The sequence below is a fragment of the Dendroctonus ponderosae genome, unplaced genomic scaffold (assembly GCF_020466585.1).
Source record: "Dendroctonus ponderosae isolate FM_Combo_2020 unplaced genomic scaffold, Dpon_F_20191213v2 Dpon_F_20191213_5, whole genome shotgun sequence".
Lineage (NCBI taxonomy): Eukaryota > Metazoa > Arthropoda > Insecta > Coleoptera > Curculionidae > Dendroctonus > Dendroctonus ponderosae.
The window spans coordinates 9389627-9415414 of NW_026018715.1; the positions used below are offsets into that span (position 1 = coordinate 9389627).

Here is a 25788-nt window from a genome sequence, read left to right on the forward strand (position 1 = left end):
AAAACAACAGTTCAATTTATATACTTAATTGAAGTTTATTTAGAATAAAAAAATATCAAGACTCTCTCTACTTCAATAGTTAATACAAAAGCAACTGTAACAGAGATAGACGTTTTAATATCAATATATTTATTCTATGAACTACCAGATTAACCCGATATTGTGTAGTTTCAAATTTGAAAACATGGATAATGTTCATATTGGAAATAGTACGGATTCAAATTTAAAAAACGATAGTTTGGAAGAGTTTGTTGAAAAAATGATTGCTGATTTTCAGATCGGGTTTATCTCACAAAAACCAAACTTCAATCTGAGCTGCGTTGTAAACATTAGCGTATAACTAATGGCTTCTCTAGAGGTCTATTTGGAATGTAAAATACTTAAAGGTTGCTACCAGTACACTGTTAGTCACTAATTTTTTTAATAATGCAGATTTAAATATTGCTTTCCTTTTGATTAAGATTACTTTCGTTTGTATGACTAGTTTTGACGCAAATGTATTACTTTATACAAATCCGACAAATCTAAACAGAGTGTTCGTATGGAAAATATTCGTTACGGGATCTACAATTGATTTAATTTTTTATGCAAAAATTCGATTTGATTGATCATATGGGGACAAACCAGAAAATGCGTCTAAAAAAGTAGCAAAAAACAAAACTGTGGGCTCTAAAAAAATTGAAATCGTGAAACTTTAACACTTAGTCTTGATAACGACGGTTTTGTGTGTGTTAAAGTTTACAACTTTTCTTTTCATGTTATCGTTAATCGCCCAATATCGTCAACTTTTCGTATGTTTTTCAAACACTCTGTCTAATATACAAAAGAAATATTTGCGCACTATTCTATTAGTATTCATTATCGTAAATTATCGGTAAAAAAGCAATAACTAGGACTAATTTAATTTCAAGTTTTGGAATTAATCAAACGAAACGTAATAGATTTGCAAACAGAAGTGCATACCTAGAGTTAACAATAACTGTAATACCTCGACTACCTTTCTTAAGTACAATTTGCCTCGACGAGGTAATTTTAAAGTACAAAATGGGATCTTACATCTGCCAGGACAATGCTATATGATACATCTGATCTTACTTAAATCTAGGAGCATATTAACGGAAATATCACTAGGTAGAATACGAGCTATTTTACAAAAAGTTGTCTTTCAAGATTTTTCGGAAATATCGTCAATAATCATTTCCCAGTGCATGCTGACTGAGTGCTACGGAGGTAAATGAGCATTTCAAACAGTTTGTTTTCCAGAAAAAACACCAAACGAAACTTCCACTCTGTTAAATATTCAAGCCTTATCTCTCATGTAATTTTTAATTTAATCCAATGCATTATTTGTGTATTTTCCTTCCCAAAACGCGTTTAGTATTAAAAAGTAGTGATTTTCCGACATTGCCTTGTAAAGAAGGAACAGGAGGACGGAGAGCTTCATACATTCAGAATAATAAAATGTTGCCTAGAAAAGGGAAAACCTGGCAACCTATGATGCTATGATATTTTCCCTCGCTTTTTACAATAATTACATTCATAACAACGATTAAACATAATCAACTGAAGATTTCCAACAAGCTAGTCTATCAACTATCGATGGTCACAACATGCAACACAGTTTCTTGTGTCTTTTTTTATTTTCTGCTGCCGCTGGTGACGAAACAGTATTCAGGGTTTGTACGGTTAGCTCGAAGCCTTTGGACTCTTCAGACTCTGCAAGGTTTTAACATTTTGACCCTGAATTTCAACTACTTTAGTTAATATTACCAGTGAACGCTTCAATAGGCTTATCAATGTAGTCGTGGTCAATCCATGTAAGGCCCATATCAACTTTCTCAGCCAAATCCTGCCAGTGTTGTCTGTTTTCAAAAGTTCCTTGATACAAGGGCTCCATCCAGGGAAAGGTTTCCGACAACACTCGGTATAGGGGCAAACAAATCACATCTATAAACCCCACTTGCATTTGGGGTAGTTCGTCTTTTCTTTCCCGGTCCATCATTGCCTAGAAGTAAATATTTTCACAGTGTCAAAATATTTTTTTTCTCGACTTACGATTGGTTGCTCCTTTAGTTGCATTTTCTCCAAATCTCCTTGGTCGAAGAATTCATCAGCAACTAGTTTGGCTATCCTGTGCTGAACCTCCCATGGTTTCGCTATTGCACTAACATCGCATGCAGTCATCATCATTCCTGATAATACTAAAATAAATCGGAAAAATTTGTCATTAAATCTCCATAAAAGAACCCCTTCTTTTATATTTATCAAATGAAATTGGTGTTAAATGTACGAACTTTTTAAGATATTTTTTGTTGCTGTCCCACTTACAGTCTTTTTTGTCATCACTTTGCCAGTCGAACTCTCCATTATCGATCAGTTCTAGGAATTTGTTCCTTTTCTTAAAATACATTGCCAAATCGGTCGATAGAATTGCAGTCTCCACTAGTTTCATCACCCTTCTGTAATCTTCTGGAGAAAGCGCCTGGAAATATAAAAAAAAATGTTTAAACCATTCTCCACTTTTCCATATTTTTTCGGGTCGATTCTGCTAGTAACAAATGAGTAAATATTGTAATTGTTTACTTTTGTCTCCGGGAATGGTCCTCCTGTATTTTCATGTTCAATCGAATTATATCACGATTGTGCATGACCAAGCTCGTACTCATTTAGAGACTATTTATAACAAAAATCGTTAATATCCATCGGGGTTAAAAGGCCGCACATATTTTAGGGCAAAATTGCCCAATTAATTAACTAAAATGTTTTTTGGGCAATTTCGTATATGGACCGCAAAAGTGGGGATAACAGCCAGTTTTCCTTCTATTCCAACAACTGAAATGGTTCTACCGATTTCAGATATACAGTGGATTATTTTTATCAACATGTGTTTTTGCAATTGGCACCATACTGGTAGTTTTCTTACTTTTCAAACACCCTGTACTCGCACATGTTTTGCTAATATTTAAGCAGTTATTTGTGTGTTTAACTCCGTTTTTTAACAAAAAACTTCTCATGCGCGGTTAAAAAAATAGCAATAAAAAAATAAATAAAGAGCCAGACTTATTCTGAAACAGCTTTTCGGCTCGCAAAGATAAAATACTTGCAATAAAACCATATTTTATCAAAGTCGTTATGTTAATCGGACAAACAGTTGTACATACATCCTTCAAAGCGTATTTATGTACAACGAAAAAACATGCTATTTCATTTTATATCCAAGAAGGCACCGTACATAATATTATGATCTTTTTCTCGCAATATAAAAAGTTATAAATTACCTTTAACAGCCGAGAGCTGAAAGAACTTCTGACTCTCCTGCAATTTATTACCCTCCATTATTGTTGTCAGTGTGAAAAGATATAGAGAGTTTTTCGGTGAAAAGCCTGCAGTTAGAGCTGCGAATTGCAGTTACATTCAATGTAATATCCGAAGATGTCTGTTCTGATTAAAGGGCTACGAAAAGCGTCTCAATTACCAGATAACTCTCCTGGAAGGTTATCAGAAAAAATGTACTAAGCTCCTTTAAACATACAAAACGAATAAAACGTTTATGACGGCCATTAAGTCGTTTTATTTTGTATCAACGTTTTATATTGTGTTTTCGTGACCTAAATTCGGTGCAGGTGAAATGTGCGGCCAAACACGGAAATTACAGCTAATAAAAACCTTAACTCGAAGCAAACAAATTAGTTAAATGCTTGATGTTGTGTTATTTTCTGTAGTTCATTACACGTTTATTAATTGTTTTACTTCTTTTGCTGTGTTTCAATATTGCCTTTCTTTGCCTTACAGTCAATTTGTCAATCAAGACAACATTAGAGCACAATGGAATATTGTGTGAGAAATTTAGCCCGGAAAAGATTTATTTCCAAAGCTGACAGCAATTTTCAGGCAAAAACACTATAAGCAATTTATCCCTTATTGTTTGCTCAATACGCTTTCGATACAGAAAATTAATATATTTGCAAAGAAACTGTTTTTGTCGCTTACAGCTTTTGGTATATAATTTATTAGGTGAAACTTGTCACCGAAAACTGATTTTATTGAATTCGGTTGAAGCAAAACGGTTTCAATACACAGGAATAAGTTTTCAAAGAAAAATGTCCCTGGTTATTTTGCTATTTTTTAGCTGTTTTTAATGTTCAAGTTTATTTTTCTTTGCGTTTCCGCAAAATGTTCTTGATACATGGAACTGATCATTTTGCACCCTTTTTTTTCCTCGTGTAATAACTGGTTCAACTGAAATAATTTATGGGAGAGAATTGCAGTGAATTCTTATTTTTTTTTACGGTAAGCTGCTTGTGTTTGTTTTGTGCTAAATGTCTATGATGGGCACAATTAATGTTTGCAAAAAGGACGTCTGTTTGCATCTTTCAGTGAGATCTTTGATTCAACTGAAATCAGTCAATACGGAAAGGGACCGTAAAACATTGGATTATTTAACTGTTTTTAACGTTCATCTGTTTTTAAGCGAAATATTTTTACCATATATACACAAGTGTTTTTTAACTTTTACATCCCTTGGTCCAATTGAACTAATTTATACAGAAAATTGTAGTAAAATCTTTACTTTTTAGCGATTATTAACATAATAATAAATTAAACAAATAATGATTATCGCTGCAAACAAATATTATTTGTGTTTTCGCAGTTTTGCGCTCAACTGAAGTAGTGTAGGTTTTTGGGTCTTATACCCGTTGATTTAACTGATATAATTGATAGCAATGAAATGCTATTGGAAAATCTCGCTTTTTCCTATTTTTTTAATTAAATTATTTTATACAAAACCAGGATTCGGAAAGATTTTTATGAAACTTTCAGTATGTTTGGAGTCAAGAACCTTTTAAAGGTGGTGAAAATTTTATGTCGCTAGTCGCATTTGAAAAATGCGAATGTTGAAAGGAGAGAGCGATGTTCCGTAAACGTATGAATTTTGATACCGATGTTTACTTAGCTTTAGCTATATTTGCCAAACTCTCACCATATTTAGAGTTATGAGTTTTCTAGGGATGATTAAAATTTCAAGTTGCTACTTGCTCTAGTTTAGAAGATGCTAATTTTGAAATTCGAGAGCGAAGTTGAGTAAAAGCATCAATTTTGGCACCCGCATTTATTAATCTGGAAAAAGTGTGGATTCAGTGCGATTGTTATGAAACTCTCAGCATCTTTAGAGTTGAGAGTTGTCTAGTGTTGGTGAGGATTCCAACTCGATACTTTCCTCAGTTTGGAAGATGCGAATTTTGAAAGATACTGCGAAATTGAGTGGTAGCATCAATTTTGACGCCGATATTTACTTAGTTGGAACAATCTCTGGCCAATTTTTGCAAAACTTTCCGTTCCCTTAAAATTAAATATTCTCTAATGATGGTACAAATTTCAAGTCCCCGCTTTCGTTCGTTTCATAGTTACGAATGTTTAAAGGAGATTAAACACATACATTTTGAGACCTATATTAACTAAGCTAGAAAACATTCAGACTCTGGGTAATTTTTGAGAAACTTTCAACCTCATTACGGTTAAGGGTTCTGTAATGATCATGAAGATTTCAAGTCGCTCCTTGCTTCAGTGTGGAAGATCCGAACTTTGAAGTGCAAACATTAAACCATAAAACCTTCAATGTTACAACTTCGAAAATTAATGTCTTACTTTGGTTCAATTGACGTAGTTTGCATACAAAAACGTCGTAAGGAACTTTAACTTATTTTTTTATTTTTACTGCGTTAAACAAAGGGTTTTTGGTTTTTGCAACTTTTGGAATAATTGATCTAGATCTTTCATCAAAAAAAACTTTGGTCTCTTTTTCTCTGTTTGTATATTTCATTAGCATTTATTTGCATATTTTCCCAAAGCCATGGCGAGGGAAAGTGGAAAATGCGTCTCCATCCAAACAGGAATTTTATTTGAGTTTCTCCTATGGATTTCCGGACGAATTTTCAATTTCCTACCGAAATCCAGTACGTGATTTGGGGATATTCCTTATACAGATTGAATCACGATTATGCCTGTCGATCGGTAAATAACAATATTGAAATTGAAGATCAACAAAAGTGCATATTTTCTGCAAACTATACGAGCTTGTCTTTATTAAGGGCCAAATACATACAAAACCCACCTACTTGAAAAATATTATTGCTGTCCGTATTAAGAATCATCACGCATTGGTCGAAATGATGGTGTTCCATTGTGCTTGTCGAATACAAAATTGCCAATGGAGATTCGGTTTTTGTCTGGAAAGCGTTGTTAGTCCCACGGTGATCCAGATCGTGACATAAACAGGCTACTAATAGACCCAACATTTCCAAATCGTTCATAAACCTGAAAAAATAAACGTAATCAATGAGCTGAAATTTTCAAAGGAATGCAAAGGAAAGTAAATCAGAAGTGAAACAAGATTAGTCGGGAACTGATGAAGTTGCATAAAATATAGGTAAGAGGCCAGCTTTTTAATTAAAATATTTGAGCCTATTTCCACTAAATCTCATCATTTAAAACCCGTACTGTATGCTAGAATTTTTATTTCTCCTTTCAGGGTATTTTAGGGCCCGTTCTGCTCTCGAAGTTTGCTAAACTACTTGAATTCCTCTAAAATTTGTGAGTATTCAATTATGAAGCTATCCTTAGGGGAATATTGCATCGTCTTGTTTAAGCTCAACGTACCCAAATTATCTTCCAAGATTGATTAGCTTCCATTTTCCGTACAACGATGGGACATTAATCTATCGCTAAGCTAATATTTAATAAGTCATCGACGTATTAATTGTATGGCTGAAGCCAGTTAATCAATTTACAGTCTCGAAACTCTGCTATTTCATGTGTCTTCCATTATTAAATAAACGGAGTGTGAGCGAATTGAGTTTTCCATTGAAATTAAAAAAAATGTATTATCTAAGCTCTCAGTTGGGGATGCATCCAAATGAATCCCGCAGTTTTGTGCATCAACTGATTTTCAGTTATCACTGTTTGCGTTTTGCAATCGATTTTCAAGAGCTTTCAACATCTTCGTCGTTCCACGCCCAGAATAGATTGCTCCTCGTTCGAGGCCTAATTTATGTCGACGTTTAAGTCCGTAATCTGATTCGGGATAAGAGTATTATATCTGCGTCAAAACGGATCAAAATCCAGCAGATTAACAACTAGGATTGATTAAGCTAGATGGAACCGAATTGATTTTCATTTATCATCGTGACGGTCACGATAATTCCCGCATTTCCAAACGCTGATTTCTGCTGAAGATAAAAATAAATACCTTTCCATTTTTCCAGTTTTGAACATGGCAAACATCGTTTGTGCCACATTCAATGCGTGCCTCCAGTTGTGGTACTTAACAGGCCGGTAATTTTTCTTTACACTCAACACCCATCTGCATAAAACCTGCAAAGGGAGGACAAATACATAAAGGCTTTATGGGGCCGGAAATTCTGCCTCTGTTTATTATGTTGTAACACAAATTCTATTCAACTCAAGGAAACATTTTCTTAGTAATTTTAGTTAAGACTTGTTCCTTAGGATCTTTAGTTATTTAAAAAAATGCTCTTTTAACTTTCCATTAAAAAACTAACAGCCCGAACTAATAACTCCTTTGAGAGCCAATTAAATTTTCTATTTAATTTCCTCTGAGGCGCGTTATTTGGTCGGTGGTTTAAAAATGATTAAATGGACGCATTAAGTTGCCAGTAAAATTCTTACCTCGTAAGGAATATGGAACTGCTGAACCAGATTGCATTCGAGGAACATCCGAATAGTCGCTTTACAGGTTTCGTCATCCGATAAATCAAAATCGATAAACGTGAAACTGAAACAAGAAACCTGTTACAACAGCAAAATTTCAAGTTTTATTTAATTTTTATATCAATCAATCATTCAACCTGCATATTCAGTCAATTGAGTACTTGCGAATTCCTACACCTACCTGTAAAACAAATTATATTTACTTGCTCCCTGCATTTCTATTATCTTCCGGCAATTCGTCATAAAATATGCTTTATTCGCGGCCCCAACAAAATATACACACGATTTTTAGAATTTATGGTCGTTTGTTGAGACTTACCGCAAAGCAGCATATACGTTTAATGTAAAAATTGTAAAAGCGTGTCAAGTCCCGTTGAAATTTCATGCACTTGGAGCGAAATCTCTAAGTCTGTGAAGAGGTTGCCGCTCTAAAAGATGTAGCATTCCTGCTTGAGTTGTATGGTGAATAGAACGAAAGTCTAAGAGTGTAGTCTCTAAATCAGAGATTTTCCTGTTTCTTCTTGAAAAAGCCTAATCGATAATACGTCTTAAAACTTCACTTCGATAGCCAGCCAGGTTTTGCTAGAAGTATGTTGATTCTATGTCAAAAGACGTTCGAGGATTTACGACTATGCTATTTTTCGCCCACATTTATCAGTTTCACGAACAGTTTTCCGAAGATAAGTCGCATAAGGGGGAAAAATGAAAAGCAAAAATGGAATGCAGAGATTCCGGAATTCAGACTTCCCCGGGCAGGTGCTAAAGATTGATTCTTTTAGCAAAACACGGTTCAGGAAATTACAATTCCTGCGAATTTTCGCAAAAAAACACACTGTACATGTATGTAAATTTTGGACTTAATACAATTTCAAAAATAAAAGCTTTCCAAAGTTTTTTTCTTTGTTTTGCACTTTGTATTTCCATTTGCCAGCCGTGTTGGCTTCCAACTGTTCCACCAATATCCTGGTTTTAAAAAATATTCAAATAAACTTGGCGACCGTGATATAAGTTGTACGATAAAAACGGTAATTCCTGTTTCTTTGTCATTCGCAATCGGCCTTTTGCTTGGATTGACCTAAAGTTGTTTACTGATCGTCAAACAGTTTTATTTTCCAGATATACAGGGTGTCCCGTAAGCTAATGAGCAAAAGGTTACTGCGATATTCTTTGGACGAAATGAAAACGATCTGACCTAACTTTTATTAACAAAAAATGTCTCTGCTATTGATGGTCAAAGTTCTTCAAAAAATTTTCTTTTTCGAAATATCGGGATAATGGTATGATGTATTTTAGTAAAACTCGCTGTGAATTTGTTCTTATGTAAGACTCATATTTTGAGGAAACAATCGAGTGCAGCCGTTTTGGACAAGTGGTGAATTCTTGACTGTCCTGGTACGAAAACTGACAGAACTTTTTAGTTGGAGGATGAAATCAACTCATTTTTTTTAGGTGGATGCACGAATCATTTGTTCACAATTTTGTGCTCTTTGTAAAACCTTATAGCATTAATAGTTTTTGCGTAAAAAAGATATGTCTGTTTTCTAGTCACTTAGCAATGCTAGCTAGACATTTTCTACAAATATGCGCCTCGTAAACGCGTACGCTTTCACGCAAATTGTCTTCGTAAAACTCTAACACTTTGACCATGTGGGTCACTTCTTCATTAGAAAAGGTAATTCAAAACGAATTTGTAAAATTTATTGACAATCATTTTATGCCTCGTATCATGATATTTGCAGGTAATGTCTAAAATTGTTAAGTGGCAAGGAAACAGAAATATTTTTTTCCCAAAAACGAAGATTTTACGAGAGAGATTTTAAAGAGATAGAAGATTTTACAGAGAGCACAAAATTGTGAATAAATGATTAGTGCATCAACCTAAGAAATGAGTTGATTTCATCCTCCAACTAAAAAGTGCTGGTAGTTTTTGTACCACGACACTCAAGATATCACCACTTGTCCAAAACGGCTGAACTCGATTGTTTCATCAAAATATGAGTCTTACATAAGAACAACTTCACAGCGAGTTTTACTAAAATACATCGTACCATTCTCCCGATATTTAGAAAAAGATAAATTTTTTGAAGAAATTTGACGATCAATAGCAGAGGAGCCAGACATTTTTTGTTAATAAAAGTTAGGTCAGATCGTCTTCTTTTGGTCCATAGAATATCGCAGTACTCTTTTGATCATGAGCCTACGGGACACCCTGAATTTGGCTTAACTCGGTTCCTTATTAAAAATAGATGGCAAGTTGGGGGAAATAAAACCGTTGACTTTTCCCAAATTTTAATCATATTCAAACCATATTCTTTGGGGATATTGGCAACTTGCGTACTACACCGTTTCTTGTCCAACTGTCAGGAAACATCAACTAGAATCCGATAAATAAAACGCTAATCGGAAATTGGCCGACAGGAATGAAACTTTTTTTAAAAATTAGCTCAAAGTGACAAATTTTCAAATCTCATCTACCAGTACTGCTCCGTATGCAACTTATCCATCACCGTGTCACACTTTTTTCCATAAGCATACAGCCCCAATTTATAATTTTTAATCAGTAACCTGTTCGTTCATAGCTGCATGCGGATAAATTTCAAATGAAATTTACGGTTTTTCTCTTCCCACAATTTAATCCTGTATGACACACCGTTGTTTTTCCCAAAATTTGATCATTTGCTTTGCACCGTTACACAATTAAAAACTCACCTGTACAAGTTGAAGCTTTCAGCTGAAGGAATTTCTTCTTTAACCAGCTTAGCAGTGGCGTCATTACTGGCAGTAGCATGATAGGAAAGACATTCCAGTGCAACTTTCTGTTTTGCCATCAGTTTGCAGGCATTTTCATACATTTGAGTGTTGTGAATGCCCAGGCCGCAGAAGATTGCAAAAGCCTCGAACAAGGAAACATCACAGTCAGTGAAAGGGGCGCCGTTTTCTTTATTAATTAACTGTGCCACCCCTGAAAGATCGCAACCAGTTGGTGCAAATTGATTTTCATAAAAGTATGCTTTTACCAATGAGAGTTCTTTGGCCGTTGATTATTGGCATACATAGAATTGTTATTGCTGATTCAGCATCCCCTTCACTATACTTCTCGCAAAGCCACTCCCCAACATCTCCAATGTTGAGGATTTGGCCAGTAGAAGCCGCATAGCCTGCTATTTGTGCCAAGGTTGAGCCTGCCAAGTCGAACGAAGATGGCCTAAAAATCTCAGATTTATCAGTTCATTTCGCCTCATAAATAACAACTTTTGCAGCTTCCAATTCTTGCGACTCGATGCAATCTTTACCTGGACACTAAAGTTTTGTTGCCTCCCTCTCTCAGTTCAAAAATCGTTGTAAAAGGGCTGGGCCTCTTGAAAAAATTGTCAATCATATCCTGGCCAGTTATAGAGCCACTCACCATCCTGTTTAGGGGCGCAGCTCTCTGAATTGCTTTTCCCGGTCTTTCAACGATCCGTTGGAGATGGTTCTGGAAAAACATGAAAAGATGCAAAGACACGGTAAAGTAAAGTAATTAAGCTCAATACTCCAGCAGTGGTAGACAAGTAAGAAATTAACAGAATTGCTTCTATTAGCCAGTTTACTTAGGTGGAACGAACCTAATTATTTAAATGGTCTTTAAGGAGGAAGCATTTAGTAACTGAAAACAAGGTCCATTTCCCTGGAGGCAAATCGGCGTTTGGAAATTAAGTAAATTAGATTACAATGGCCCTCATTAGTCGATCAGTTTTAGATGATATGCAAATGAATTTCCTGCTTCGTTGCAATAAATAGTCTGAATGCCAGGTGGTGTTTACGTCACTCCCCTATAATTCTCTAGGGCTTTATTTAGGCTTTTATAAATTTAATGGTTTCATTAAAGCCCTACAAAGCGAAGACAAATTGCTTTATAAACAGAGCAAAACTAGCCAGAGTGTCCAGTTTTTTTCGCTCGTTTCCCGAGGCTGAAAACTTTTATTCTTGTTCAAAACGCTGCTGACCTTTCGAGCTCAACCACGGACAAATTAATTTCCAACTATACGATAACGGAAAATATATTCCACTTTTATATAGCGTATCCGCGAAAGCTTAATATCACACTTCGGTTTTAGGGGCGCCGTAAAATTCACCTTAATTTCAGGCATATTAATGTTCCCTAAAGCAACCTTTCCAAATAAAGGCTTTTAGGGCCTTTCCAAAGTGTCCAATAAACATTTCAATTACCATGGAGCACTTTGTAATAAGTATTAGCACGAATGTACGGCAAAAATGGCCTAAGTGTCTGCCAGAATTTAGTTTTGGTGGAAATGAAGTAATTGCTTAATGCATGGAAGTGAATGTTTAGAGAGTGGAAATTATCGAACAATTTTCTGAACTTTATGTTAATATGAGTCGAATGTTTCATAAATAAAGCAGACCAGCAGCAATATTTGCAGTCAAATGTGATTAAGATGAAAATGGTTTAACAGTTTCTAGGTTTTGCAACTGGAGTGTTAATTTAGTGGAAGCCTTTGACTTATTCGACTTGGGGTGTGATTTTAATCAAAACATTTTTGCGCTTTTCATAATTCGCTGAAGTATTAACAATGGATTCATTATATATTTTATGAGTCAAACAATACATTTGTGGTTTAAGGCCGCACATTTTTGCAACAATTTTCCAGGTAAAACTGAAAATTTTGCTGCGATCTTTATTACTTCAGTAATAATATGACAGAGTAATAAACCAGAAAATTCGCATTTCTTCGCCAACATTTTTACAAAAACTGAACCATTTTTTTCAGAACAAGCCAAATGCATTGAGTGTTTGCACATTAAAGTGACAATAGTGACTCCCTCCGAGTTGAAATATTTCTAAATCTAAAAATTTAAATCACCCTTTGAAGAACGTAAAATTTTTGTCTTAAAGAGTTAATTTATCAACTATTTCGATGGAAAACCCGCAAATATTCTCCCTTAACTACAGTATGCATTCTTATAGTCAGGTTTAATTTAAAAAACATACATTTTTTCAAAGTATCAGCTTAAGCATTTAAGCACTTAACTTGAGGAATTATTCAGCGATTTGAATTAAAAGTTTAGAAATGATTGCAGTATTTTTTTAAGTATGAACACCCAAGAAAAATTATTGGCGGAAAAGGTACTAAAGAAAATTAACCATTAATAAACTCACCGCTTCGCAGCAATCAAGATCCAGAAGGTAAACCGCACATCGTTCGCATTTCAGTAAATCCTGGGCCTCTCTCATTATTTTCGTGACCAGACATTCCAAATTGTTCTGTTCCTCGAATATACTACGTGCCAGATTGAGCAGAATCTGGAACGGAAAGAAAACGATCGAGTTGAATATTTCCCGGGCTTAGACCGACGGGAAATTATCTCAAATTGCTGCTTAATTACAGCAGACTTTTTAAATGGTTGGAACTAGAAATTTTCAGTTCATATCTGAGGATGGCAGTGCTGATTTAATCCAGTTTGTTGAAATTTGGTCACTCGTGGATCTCTAGTGGAATTGCTGAGTGTTAAATATTATCGAAGTTTCCTTCAGAACCAGAGCATTTAAAATTCCGCTAAAAATGTACAAGCTCCAACTTTCCAGAGATTTATCCGTTTTACATATCCGTGAGTTCAATGTTAAAACCTGACGAGGTGCCAGATGAAGCGCTTTGAACCCAACTAAATTAACTTTAGCCTCATATATTCGATGATATAAAAATATCTCTTTAACAGTTCCAGAGTGAAATTGGAATGGCGAGAATCGTCCACGTGAGGAGCTTACGTGGCTTATTACATTTCAAGTCACAAAGATAGGCGATTTAGAAAATTAATGCCTTGTTTGTTCCCTCGAGTTCTTCCAGGAAATTCACGTTTTGTGATTTTCTTTAATATAGACTGTTTGCGAATAAACAACAGATAAACCTTACAAATTGGATATTAATCCCAAGGGGTTTTTGATGTGATTTCCCTTTGCTTCAGCTAATACTAAATATGGAAGGGTTTTATTATTTAAATGGAGCAGATCAATGAATTTGAACAATTCAAAAAGAGAAAAGAAAGGTAAATATCATGCACAGTGGAATGTAAAAATTAGATTTTCACATACTGTGACTAAGCCTGCAAAAGAGCAAGTCGGCTTTTTTAATAGGCGCAAAGCTCCATTAATTATGCACACCGGTTAGTTCACATGGCAAGAGAAAAAAAGATTCAAAAGATAAAACAGTGCGATAAAATATATCAGCGAAACGTGAAAAAGCTCCACATTTGTCCATCATGAATTTTTCCTGGACCAGACAGAATGGAAAATTACATGGATATATCAAACATTTAGAGTCAAAGTAGGGATCCAATATTGGACAAGGTAAATTTATCTTCAGGGAAACTTCGCAGTGAAACGCAAACCTTCACATGTTCGCTTCGGAAAGCGAGATAAATAACTCTGTAATTTAATCAGTTTATTTTCCAGTTGAGTGATGAATAGCAGGAATTTTAAATTAAACGGTAGATAATTTCTATAAAAATTCCAAGTTGGATCATCATTTATTTACATTTTATTAAGCTCAATATTTTCTGTTCTGGCAGCGGTTTCGAAACTGCATTAAAACTCCTTTAATAAAAAAAAAACGCGCGATATTACGCGTTGTTAAGAGGAAAATAGACGATTTTTGGTGAGACAATCAAACAGTTTTTATTTTGGCAATCAAAAACTATACATTTTAGCAAAAAGCCCAAAGGGACTTTTTTGTTCCCCACTGAATGAAGAATTGAAATATAATTTCTATTTGCGGAAAAAGAATTGGAAAGCATTGATCTTTTTTGAAATTTTAATCATTGCGTTCATTTTCTCGAAAAATACAAAAATTTGATTTTTTCATCAATAGCTGTGCTTTAAGGCTTTTGGGTTGTTCAGTTTCTTTTACCTGGTGCTAAATACTTCGTTAATTTTCTCAGACAAATCAATAGTTTTTTTTTTACAGAAATTGGGACTCTGAATGTAAAATTGAACCGTAATTCTTTGTTGACAAAAAACCATTGGCAGATACCAGTTTTTTTTGGAAAGTGTTAAATATTAAATATTACTTTAATTTTTTCGAACAATGCAACGGTGTAAACTTTTTTATCGATTTCGAAGGACTAAAATTTGGAGATATTTTCTAGGACAACAAAAGAGTCTTTTTTACCAAAAATTGGGCAATTCAGCCATAAAAATCCCAAAGGACTGTTTTGTTCCTAACTGAACGAAGAATTGAAACATAATTTTTAATTGCCCAAAAATTATTGGTTTATTGGGCACCGGTTTTTTTGAAATATACATTTTAAATATTGAGTTACTTTCCTCGGTAAATGCAACGCTTTTATTTTTTCTATAAAAAATTGTACAAGACAAAAACTCGAAAATCGTCTTTGTTCCCATCTGAATATGTAATTGAAAAATATTTCTTTAGCAGGAAAACCATTGCGTTGTTCTGGTTTTTTACCTGAAAATCATCAAGTGCTAAATATTGCGGTTATTTTTGCTGACAATGCGACGGTTTTTATCGGTTTTAAAAAATCCCAACGGACTGTTTTGTTCCTAACTGAATGAAGATTTGATTCATAACTTTTATTTGCCACAAAGTAATTGGTTTTTTTGGACACTGGTTTTTTGAAAAGTGTATAATTTTAAATATTTAGTTCATTTTCTTAGTAAAAGCAACGGTTTTATTTTTTCCATTAAAAATTGTACAAGAGAAAAACTCGAAAAATCTGCTTTGATCTCATCTGAATCTGAAATTGAAAAAAAAAAAAATTTTGCATATAAACCATTGTGTTCTTCTGTTTTGTTACCTGAAAATCGTCGTTAAAATTGCGGTAATTTTCGCTAACAATTCGACAGTTTTTATTTTTTTAAACAAAAACGAAGCATTTCAGCAAAAAATCCGAAAGAACTTTTTTGTTCCTAACTGAATCAACAATCAAGCATAATTTTTATTGTCCACTGTTTTGTTTGACATTTTTAAAATTCTAAGTTTCGAGTTAATAATCTCGGTAAATGCACCACTTTTATTTCCTTCATCAAAATATGTGCTTTTCAATAAAAAAACTCAAAAACTCCTTTTGTTTTCTACTAAATTAATTTAACTAACACTTATTTAAATATTTAATAAAATTTTAATAAAAACTTGGCAATTGAGCAAAAAATTCCGAAAAAATTTCTCTGTTCCTACCTGAATGAAACAATTCAAACATAATTTTTATCCGCCCAAAAAGCATTGGTGTACACTGGCTTTTTGGAAAAGTGAAAAACTGAGTAAATTTTCTCGGTAAATGCAACAGTTTTATTTATTCCACCAAAATCTGTGATTTTCGAGAAAAAAAACTGGAAAATACTTTTCTTTGGAAACCGAATTTTTGCAATACATAAAAAAAGCAGAAAAGAGGTTTTTTGGTCCCAAATATTTGAAAACTTCAGAAAAAAGATTTTTGTAGAAAATACAAACCAGAGCAGACAATATTAAATCACTATGTGAGAACTTTTGCTTCAATCCAACGCATAAGGGCACACTTTGCCTACCTCCTAAAAATGGCTTACGTTTCAACCCTTTATCCAGATCCGGCAAAAAAGGATCTAATCGTCATCCATTTTTAGAACAGACAATAATAAATCACTCTAAGAGACCATTCGTTTAGGTCGAGTGCGTAACGACATTTGAATAAAAGCCATAAGAAAGTTCAGAAAGCATAAAGTCCTGTAATCTCCTGGCTTCTAAGCTTCGCAACTTTTGTTTGTCAAGTCAATACAGAAATCGCAGCTGTAGGGAAGACCAAGAGAAAGCGACTCGATTCACAATTTCATTTATTTGATAAAGGTTAGTTGTTTGCAGGAAAATCATTACCTAGGGCTTATCAGTGTTAATTAGTTTGGAAAGTTTGCCTGCCTTTGGCTCAGCTTGCCAGTGTATTTTTCTAACAGCAATTTTGCTATTGGATTCAAGAAACGCTGATACTCATCGTTATTTAATAGCTTCCAGGAAACTCTGCTAAGAGCAGTTTCACTTCCTAGCTGTTGGAGTTGAAGGGGAGATTTATGGGTTAATCAAATTGCACTAAAAATGCCCATCTCTTATAGCTGAGTTTTTCTTTGCTTCCAAACAAAATTAATCATCCAAACGTTACTTTAAATCATTATTAAAAGACAACATAGGAAATAAAGATGAGAGGAAGCGAAGCTTGAGCGAGGAAATTAGGTCAGCACGAACGCCGAAGTTATAAGTGGTTGCAAATCAATTCTTTTGTATTAGTTTGCTTTAGTTTTTCATAGCACGCTTGAATTCGTTTATTAGTTTGCAAATCTTACCTGGTTTCGCTTGTATTCGAGCACAGACACTTCGAAGAGTTGAGCATTCTGAATGCCAATTCCGCAAAATGTGAGATATCGCTGAAACACCTCCACATCATGATTGGAAAACTCGGGTGAATTGTCCGTCTTGTTAATAATTTGAGCCACCCCAATAACGTCGCCCTCGTAGCTGCAAATCGGCATGCAAAGGATGATGTTCGTTTTGTAACCCGTGCGTAGATCGACTTCACTATTGAAACGTGGGTCCTGGAAATAGAAAGACCGTGGAAAATTGGCGCAAATTCACGTGAACCGTAGAAATAAAAAGGTAAGCCAGGTAAAGTTTCCGAAAGTAGCGAAACATCGAGTCAAAGAATATTTTTCAAAGCTGCTTAGAGCTTCTAATTAAATTACCGTAACTTTCAATGGCTGAAAGCTCAAAGTTAAATTAGCTACACAAGATAACCTTTTATGGCTCTTTCGCTGATTGAATTAAACATAATGAGCATATTTCTTAATGGCTTTCAACTTTTTCTCAGTTCTTCAGATTGAAAAGCTAATAAAGAACGTTTTTCCTGTCGCTGACGGCGCGTAATCCTTGAAAGAATATCCTGAAATTTAATTTCTGCCCTTTCACAAAACAAAAGTTGAAGGTCCTCCTCATAATGCGGTCCATGATTTTCCGAAAATAGACACATTATGATGTTGAAGACGGTTTTTCGCAGAAGGCGTACAAACGACATCTACCTACACATTCACGTCCATCTAGATGGCTAAATCGATAGTCAATTTCGTTTAAATTCACTTGATTACAAAATAAACAAATATAAAAAACGCATTAAATTTGCTTGATCAATTTAAGAGTATCATTTATTCTCTACGGATTATATTTAAGTTCACTGGACATTGCCATATGGCAAAGATTTGTCCTAGCAATTGATGTCCGGATTTACAAAGTATTAATCGATATCTGCAAACACATCTAGAACATGTCGGATGTGCAGGATTAATGGAACGAAAGGTTCGATATCAACAATATTTTTTGATACATTGGCCAATATATCAGGGTTTTATTGAACTTTTATGAACGCATTTTTCAATTATTTTACAGTTATTTGCGTGCAGTTGTATAGGCAAAACTTGGGGATAAATGAACGTGTGGTGTCATAAAGAATCAAATCCAATTAAAAACGTTTTTATTTGAAAATTAATTAAATTAGGAAAATGGCGATAAATTGGGGCAAATAAGTCTGTTTAAATGAAGTTAAGGAAACTTCTAAATTGAAAACCGTGTGTATTCAAGTAGCGGGGACAAAAATGTATGTAAAAGTAGTATACATTTTTTACTTTGCTGAAATTGCAAGTTTTCTCAAATGAACGCTTTTTTTGAAGTTTCTGTTGCGAAATTTTATTGTTTTTATCTTTATCGCTGTCATTAAAGGTGAAATAATATCCAGCTTATCTTTCCTACTATCGCTCGATGTCGAGACAGTGTAGTAATGAGTGCAAATTTCAATTGAACGTATTTAGTAGGTACTTTGCAATAAAGCAGATTTTCGTCTATAGCCACAAAATGAGGTTTTACTCTCAAACTTAACGATTCAATATTAGTTCAGTTAAATTCCTTTCAAATAGATAATTTATCAATATTAATTCAAGCTTTAATTCCAGTACTCAATAGAAACTCAAACATAAATATACCGTAAAAATCTTCTGGATAGCAAGGTAAAACTTTGTTTGTAAGTAAAGTTATATTATTTATCCACCGGCGCCGTTGAGCAACTCAAAAGAATACAGTAGTAATAAAATATTGATCCCTCGCCTAATCTTAAGGTACACAAGTTGGTTTGCCAGGCAGGAATTTATGGAAAACGTAGTTCATTTGAGCGTAAAAATAAGATATTATTTATAGAAAAGTGCACCACTCGAGGGTAAACATGAACACTTTGCGCTGCAATCTACCGCAAATCTATGCAGTCAAGGCGGTATTACGAAAATGAGTTTTCCCCCAGTAGTGGGTTGAAATGCCTATTTCTCCCACATGAAACCAAATAAAGTTCAAAATGTGACTCCCTCATCAGAAAAGTTAGCATCTTCTAAACTGGATTATCTAGCGCTTAAAGCTTCATTTTAGTTGCGATATTGAAACCCATTGTATTCGCTTAATTTAAATGAGCCCCAAACTTCTGAAAGTTTGCTTATTTAGATTGAAACTGTTTGAAGCCAAATTTTAACTAAGGGAATCACTGACCAGAGTTGGAATAATAAAATTGATTATTTTTTGAATTGAAGAGCAATATGTCCCCGTCAAGCCCGGTCAGTTTAATTATTGTCTGTTGTATCAATTCTATTTTCTTTTTGAGTAAAGTGTAATGATTGCAATTTTTCCGCAAATGTAAAGACGCTGAAATTTTTATGTGACCATCGCAGGATTTCTAACTCGACCTTTATGGAGATGTAAGAAGGTCGTGTAAAAGGAAACTCACTTTATGAGACAGCTAAGCCTCTTTCCGACGCCGACGTCTAAAGATAACATTTCATTACCGAAAGTTGGGTGGAAACGCTGGAAGAATTTTTCTGCCACGTTATCTTTCTTTTCATTTTATTGAATCAGTTGCTCGGCTGCAATGTTTTAACAGTTTAAAAAATTGCGCACCGTTTCTGGCTTCGGTTCCTCGATTTTCCACTCAGCTGAACCCATCATCTTCCTCTACCTATTTTGCATGAATTCGAATTCAGCTGATATTATTATATGAACGCGTTATTAGCCCTTCGACCAAAATTTGATTTTGTTCCTCATTTTCTCCTTTAGCCGTCCCACGTTTAGACTCGCATGCAATATAAATTGGTTCGCCATCAAGGCATGTAGAAAATTGGATTAATATCGAGCAAGATGAGCAGGGCCGACAAGATTTATTTTCAAATAAAACCTTTACGGTTGTTTAGAGCATTTCTAAAAAGTTTGTAGCCCTCAATACTAAAAACTCGCATGCAAATATGCGCACTCTTAAGACTGGAAACCGGCGGCTTTGCTCGACAATTATTTTCCCCAGGCAATTGTTTTCTTTACAGCCTTACATACACAACGGCAAGTTTCAAGGTATACTAATTATATACAATAGTAACACTTGGCACACTAAGTGAGGCACTTGTTTATTTTTACTTTGTTTGTTTCAGGAAATAAATTGCCTTTCCAGTAAATTTTCTGTTGAAATGACCATGAAACGCTTCGTTGGCTCATTCAAGTCGCAAAACGTTAAAAAAATCAAATAGAAAAACGCCAGATCGAACGCAAGATACGTTAAACTGGCTTTGGTGCTCGGTAATGAAATTTTCCAACTTTGCCATCGCAGAAAAATAGCCATAAATGAGTTTGCACTAAAAGCGTGGAAACTGTCTCTCTATTTATAGCTACATAATGTGATTGAGTCTTTGGTGAATTCCGCTCAGTCTTCCGCCAGAATCTTGCTGACAGAGGAACTTTCCTTCTAGTTATTGCTTCGCTTGAAGCTTTTTCAACATGCTTTTCATCGCCTTTCAATCAGCAAACTCACTTTGGATTTTCCGTCGTGCGTAATCAATTTTTGATTATTAATATCGATGGAAGAAGACATTTTCCTCCTGACTCCGTCGCTTCTGGACCTTCCAACTAATCTACGTTTACAATTTCTAATAGCAACTGCACATTACCTTGTAAGCATCTTTAATGTTGATCATAACTTTGTTCTTCGCCACGGTTCCCGCAATACCAACACCAAAGGGAATCTTAATTTCTTCAGTTCTGGACAGCCTCATTGCCTCCTCAAAACTGGTATCGTGCCGCACATCGAAGAACTTTGAGACCAGAAATCGATTATCCGGCAGCCCTTTGGTCAGAAACAACGAGCCCCGATCGGCGTTGGTTAAGAGCGATACGTTCCTCAAAATTTTATGGCAGAGCACATCGATGTTGAGTTCATTGGCAATATCGCGGATGAGTTCCATAAAGAGTTCGGGCTCGACCAAGGACTCCAAATCGCACTGTGGACGGACATTCTGAAGAGTGCGCTCATTGGTCTTTGGTGCGCCTGATGGATACCAGATTTCGAGTTGATTAGTGTTGTTTGAGTTTAAACATGGCTGTGTTCTGATTGTGTTGACCGGTGCTGAGGTGATTGCGTCCAAGGCTTTCTTCCGAAGCTCGGTGGAAGCGTGGTGTCGGAACCATTGTTCCAGAATTTCGGGATTTGATTCTAGCCATGTCCTGAAACAGAACAACACAATAATTAGCCATGCTTCTTGCCTGGATTTTTTCCAATTTCTGAAAAAAATTCTTAAAAACTGAGCAAGATTCAGAAGGAAAGACATTCATTGATTTGCCTTAGTGAAATACCCCCTTGTCTTCTACTCCGTTTGGTGGCCTGTTATTGTTAACATGACAAAATCGCATTGAAAAATCATCAGCGACTCCTTTAAAAGCTTCGTTCGTGTTAATTAACGGATTTTCATGCCATATAGAGTTGGTAGCTGGTCACATACCTACCTACCTCATCGTCCACATGCAAAATAATTAAGTAGTTTCGCTTTCCGCTATAAAAAGTCTACGTGATATGCGAATATATATAGAAATTTTATTAATGATCGTTAATTTTATTGGGCCGTCGATGGATTAATGGGGATCGTGCCAAGTTTCAACAAAAAAAAACAAACCCGTTTGATTAATTGTGTCAATATTTAATCCATATTTTATTCGAATGATTATACAATTTTGCTTCAAGGTGTTTTTAATTGCATGTTTACTAATCTAGAACAAAAGCTGGTTTGCAAATGGGGGTTTTACTCAGTGGAAGGAGAGAACAACAACTCCAAACCAAAAATGGCAATAAGAACTTTATGGAAAGAATGAGACAGTCGCGCTCTTTGCTGACACTGTTTTCTTTTTATTTTTATGTTTAATTTGCTATCATTAAATTGCTTTTTTATATTATTTTAATTATTGCTAATTGTAGCATATTCACAATTTAATAAGGAAAACATCTTAATATATATGTTATACAAGCTATCGAAATATATGCAATCAGAGGCACTTAGGATAATTTATTTTGCTTTTTTTCATAGTATTATTATTTATAGTAATGCGGCATGGGGAGCTGCCTATCCATGCTCTCTCGATCCTTTAGAGAAACTACAGAAAAACATTAAAAATAGTAAATAAAGATAAGTTAGATAATAAGGGCCCTTTAAACTTCATTCAAATTTTTGCTTCTGAATGTCTCAGATAAATTACAATACACTCAACTGTCTATATCTGAAAAAAAAACTAGCATAACTAGAAATAAATATATAAAGCTACCAAAATGTACTAAGATTGTAAGCAACAAAACTAATTATATTAAAGCGATTCTAGTATAAACTTGCTTCCTAATTCGGGTCCAAATCTGAAAATAATTGACTTTGTTAAAAGTTATAATAAGAAGTGTATAAAGATATGGATTGCATCCAATATATCTTCAATATACAAGTGAAGATTTTCTGGTGTCCGAAAATATTGAAATAAAGGGTTAATTTTTCTTGGATTAATCATGAAGTTTGAATAGCTGAAGTCTCTCTTTGTGTGCCCAATTTAGAGTTTAGTTTAATTGGTTTTTCTTAGTTATTAGTTTGGGTTACCGGTGCTGTGCACAAATAGCTTTTGTCTCCTTCTATAGGGTTTTTAAAAAAAATACATCGCTTCTCCATAGCGTTTCTGTCCGCAGCCCCAAATCTAGAAATGTTGGGAAAAGCCCGAGAATCTTGCCAGTTTCAATAACTTTATGTATGATTTGCTAAAATGTGCGTAGCTGTTTCTGAATGATTAATAGATAAAGACCTCCAGCTGGTTTCAAGAATATGCCTTCTCTACTAAAAAAATCCGCACTTCTTCCACCTTCCGTCTTTTGACGAGAATGACGACCAGGACAGCAGCAATTCGTTATATTCTATTTCCTCCTCGTTATTTATTTAATTTCGTGCTGGAAAAGTGGAGAAAACGCGATTTTATTTTTCACTCAATTCAGCAATTATTTTCACATAAATTTCCGGCTGCAGAACTGGAAACATTATTTTAACACGTTTCCAGATAAATATAAAACATTCCTAATTTGAACCTTTCCATGCAAGCCGTAATGCGAAATTTACATTTTAAACGCTAAAACATTCAAGTACAAATCACTCTGCTTTTACTGTTCGTCATTTAAATAGTCACAAATCGCATTCAGAATTTTTTCCACCACATCACAACCACCCAGTATATCTTGAACGACAACATTCGCTAGATAATTAATAGAGTTCGCTTAGCTGTTATTAAAAACTAAGAGAACCATAACAAAAGCCTGATCGAAAACTTAATGTATTGGAACTGGCCCTTAATTGGAAAGCTTTATTCAAACGTTCTGCTTTATTTTAAGCTCCATTTTACCGAAAAGCAAAAAGCCCACTAAGTAATTAAGTTGGGTGATTAAATTCAGAAGAAATTTATAAAAAAATCAGACAAAAAATCAGCTAATTTGACGAAACCTAGTTTTGGGACTCGGGGTCAATTATGTATGGATTTATGTAAAAATTAATAAATAATACTAACCCAACCGCGGCCAAATCCGGTTCGCAGCCATCGGTTTGGGGCGGCGGCACCATCCTGTGTTTGCATTTCCCTAGGACGAAGCTGGGGCCCTTAAAGAAGGCGCCCAAAGAAGCGGCGTCGCGACGCTCATGCAGCTGGCGCCCGTTCGCCACCGTAGCTGCATTTTCACTGAGTCCTTATCATTGCTGGCTTGTGGGATACAACGTGCTTCTGGTCAGTAATCGATTTGTGAAGGTGGAAAAAGATGCGCAGTGTAGATACAGAATTGATAATCAATATCGATCAACCATGGGTGTCGATTCCTAGCAACTTTCGGAAAGGGTTTTCCACTTTTCTTTTGCTCGCCGGTTTGTCTAGAATTTCCTCCTGTCGCGGGTTTTCAAGCCGTAAGAAAATGCTCTACTGTGCATGTTTTAAATTGCAATCTTGTTTAAAAAGTGTTAAGGGATGATATTTCGTAGATTCAACTTGTTTATTCCTTATAGTGTATGTTTTTATTCTGTTTTACTGAAAGCATTTTTTTAACCGATAATAAATTATTTCAAAGAGTGACAGAGTTATTTTAACTGTTGGTTCCAAATCCAGGTCTAGACAAAATTTAATGTATGGTAAAATGCAATATTGGGGAGATACGGGTATCTTGCACCATTATTTGGTTCATTTATTACTTGTTATTTTCATTTGAAAATAGCACGTATTTTTTATAACTTAAATAGATTTTTTGCTAGTTCAGGTTTGCATATTTCAATAAAACTTTTGCCTGGTTCAATTTTCAAACGTTTTCGTCCATTTGCATCCAACTTGTGATATTGCAATCAGCCTTCGCCGATTAAGCGGAACGAAAGCAGATGCTCACAAAATGCGAGAGCAACTAGCCGGAAATAATAAAATGAATATGAGAAACAGTTTACTTAACTAATATTTAGAGCAAAAACCTAAGAAAAATCAACTTTTTGAAAATTTGATGTGGTAATGAGTAAATCGCTCAAAATATCTGAAATCATTTTTACCGCAACAAAGTAAGGAACCGAACGAACTCATGAATAAATGCGCTGAACCGAAATATCCGAAAATGAAATTTTACAGTTTTCTACTAGTTTCGATTTTTAACCAAGGAAATCTGTTGTATCCTGTTCTCAAACACGCAAATATGCAATATCTGGAGGCGTTTTAGAACTAAATCAAACAATTGACTCTACAAACCTTTTTAAAAATTTTGTCTTTTTGTAGACTATATCGCAGAGCACGACTTGTTTACGATTTCTTCGAAAAATCTCGACTGGCGTAAAATAGCGCAAATTCTGCATCAAGTTTATTCTAAGGATACGAGAAATAAAGCAAGCTCATAGAAAAGCTTGTTAGACTCTTTCGATCTAAAATATTCACGAATTTTTGCTCGATTTAAACGGTTTTTAAGAGGTCACAATCTTTAACCCGCGTTGCCTTATTTATTAGAGCTCTAAACACTCCATAGATTCATAGTGAGGTGTTTTTACAATCCGAACTATTTGCATTGAACTCAAAATGACGGATTGCGGTGTTCGATTTTCTTACAACATTTTTTTAAGTTTAAAGATCCCGCAAGTGAAACTTTGATTTTTACCCGAAAAAATTTACCAGAACGCTCCATTAGCTATTTTTGCGAAAAAAACTAACTAACTTTTGTACCATTTTGCCCATAAACTATCACGCAGTCAGTTAACTCATTCCAAGAGTAATGGACAAAAGGCAACCAGAAAATTATAATTTAGAAAAACTAAGTCACAAAAGCGGAAAATTGGATATTTCTCTTGAATTTAAAATAAATTTTTGAGTTCAAAAACCCCTGATGTAAAACTTCGCATTTTACCCGAAAATATCACAAGAAAACTTTCTTAGATAAGTTCTATATTGTTGAGGCGGATTCCTTTTTTTTACAAACTTCTTTTTGGGTATTTCGCCTCAAAAATTTTTCACCTCAAAGACAGAATTTCCTCACGTCTTTTATTACAGATTGATAAATAGTGCTCCTATTTCGCAATAAGAACGAATTATTTATCAAAAAGTAATCAAGAACTAAGTGTGTGGCAGGATACCCTCTAGGTGATAGTTCTTGATTACTTTTTGATAAATAATTCGTTCTTATTGCGAAATAGGAGCACTATTTATCAATCTGTAATAA

The 25788-nt window shown here is 34.7% G+C and overlaps 1 protein-coding gene across 1 annotated transcript; it reads right to left on the reverse strand.

Annotated features, from left to right (window-relative positions):
• Positions 1–10: 10 nt before the first annotated feature.
• Positions 11–23851, reverse strand: LOC109535185 (cGMP-specific 3',5'-cyclic phosphodiesterase). Its single transcript, XM_019901056.2, has 14 exons — positions 23628–23851; positions 20720–21272; positions 17048–17296; positions 12887–13030; positions 11022–11203; positions 10746–10933; positions 10438–10690; positions 7687–7792; positions 7247–7371; positions 6117–6315; positions 2329–2482; positions 2056–2201; positions 1771–2005; positions 11–1716 (listed from the first exon to the last, which is right to left on the reverse strand). Exons 1-14 carry the CDS (start codon positions 23678–23680, stop codon positions 1604–1606), a joined length of 2700 nt encoding a protein of 899 aa, XP_019756615.1. The 5' UTR covers positions 23681–23851; the 3' UTR covers positions 11–1603.
• Positions 23852–25788: the final 1937 nt, after the last annotated feature.

Bases quoted from the DNA above. Each gene is read 5' to 3' on its own strand.
- LOC109535185 (XM_019901056.2), bottom strand. From the start codon at position 23,680: ATGGTGCCGCCGCCCCAAACCGATGGCTGCGAACCGGATTTGGCCGCG. The intron at 11,204-12,886 runs GTGAGTTTATTA...ATGTTTTTCCAG, and splicing joins ATCTTGATTGCTGCGAAGCG to AACCATCTCCAACGGATCGT. The intron at 1,717-1,770 runs GTAATATTAACT...AAAACCTTGCAG, and splicing joins GCCTATTGAAGCGTTCACTG to AGTCTGAAGAGTCCAAAGGC.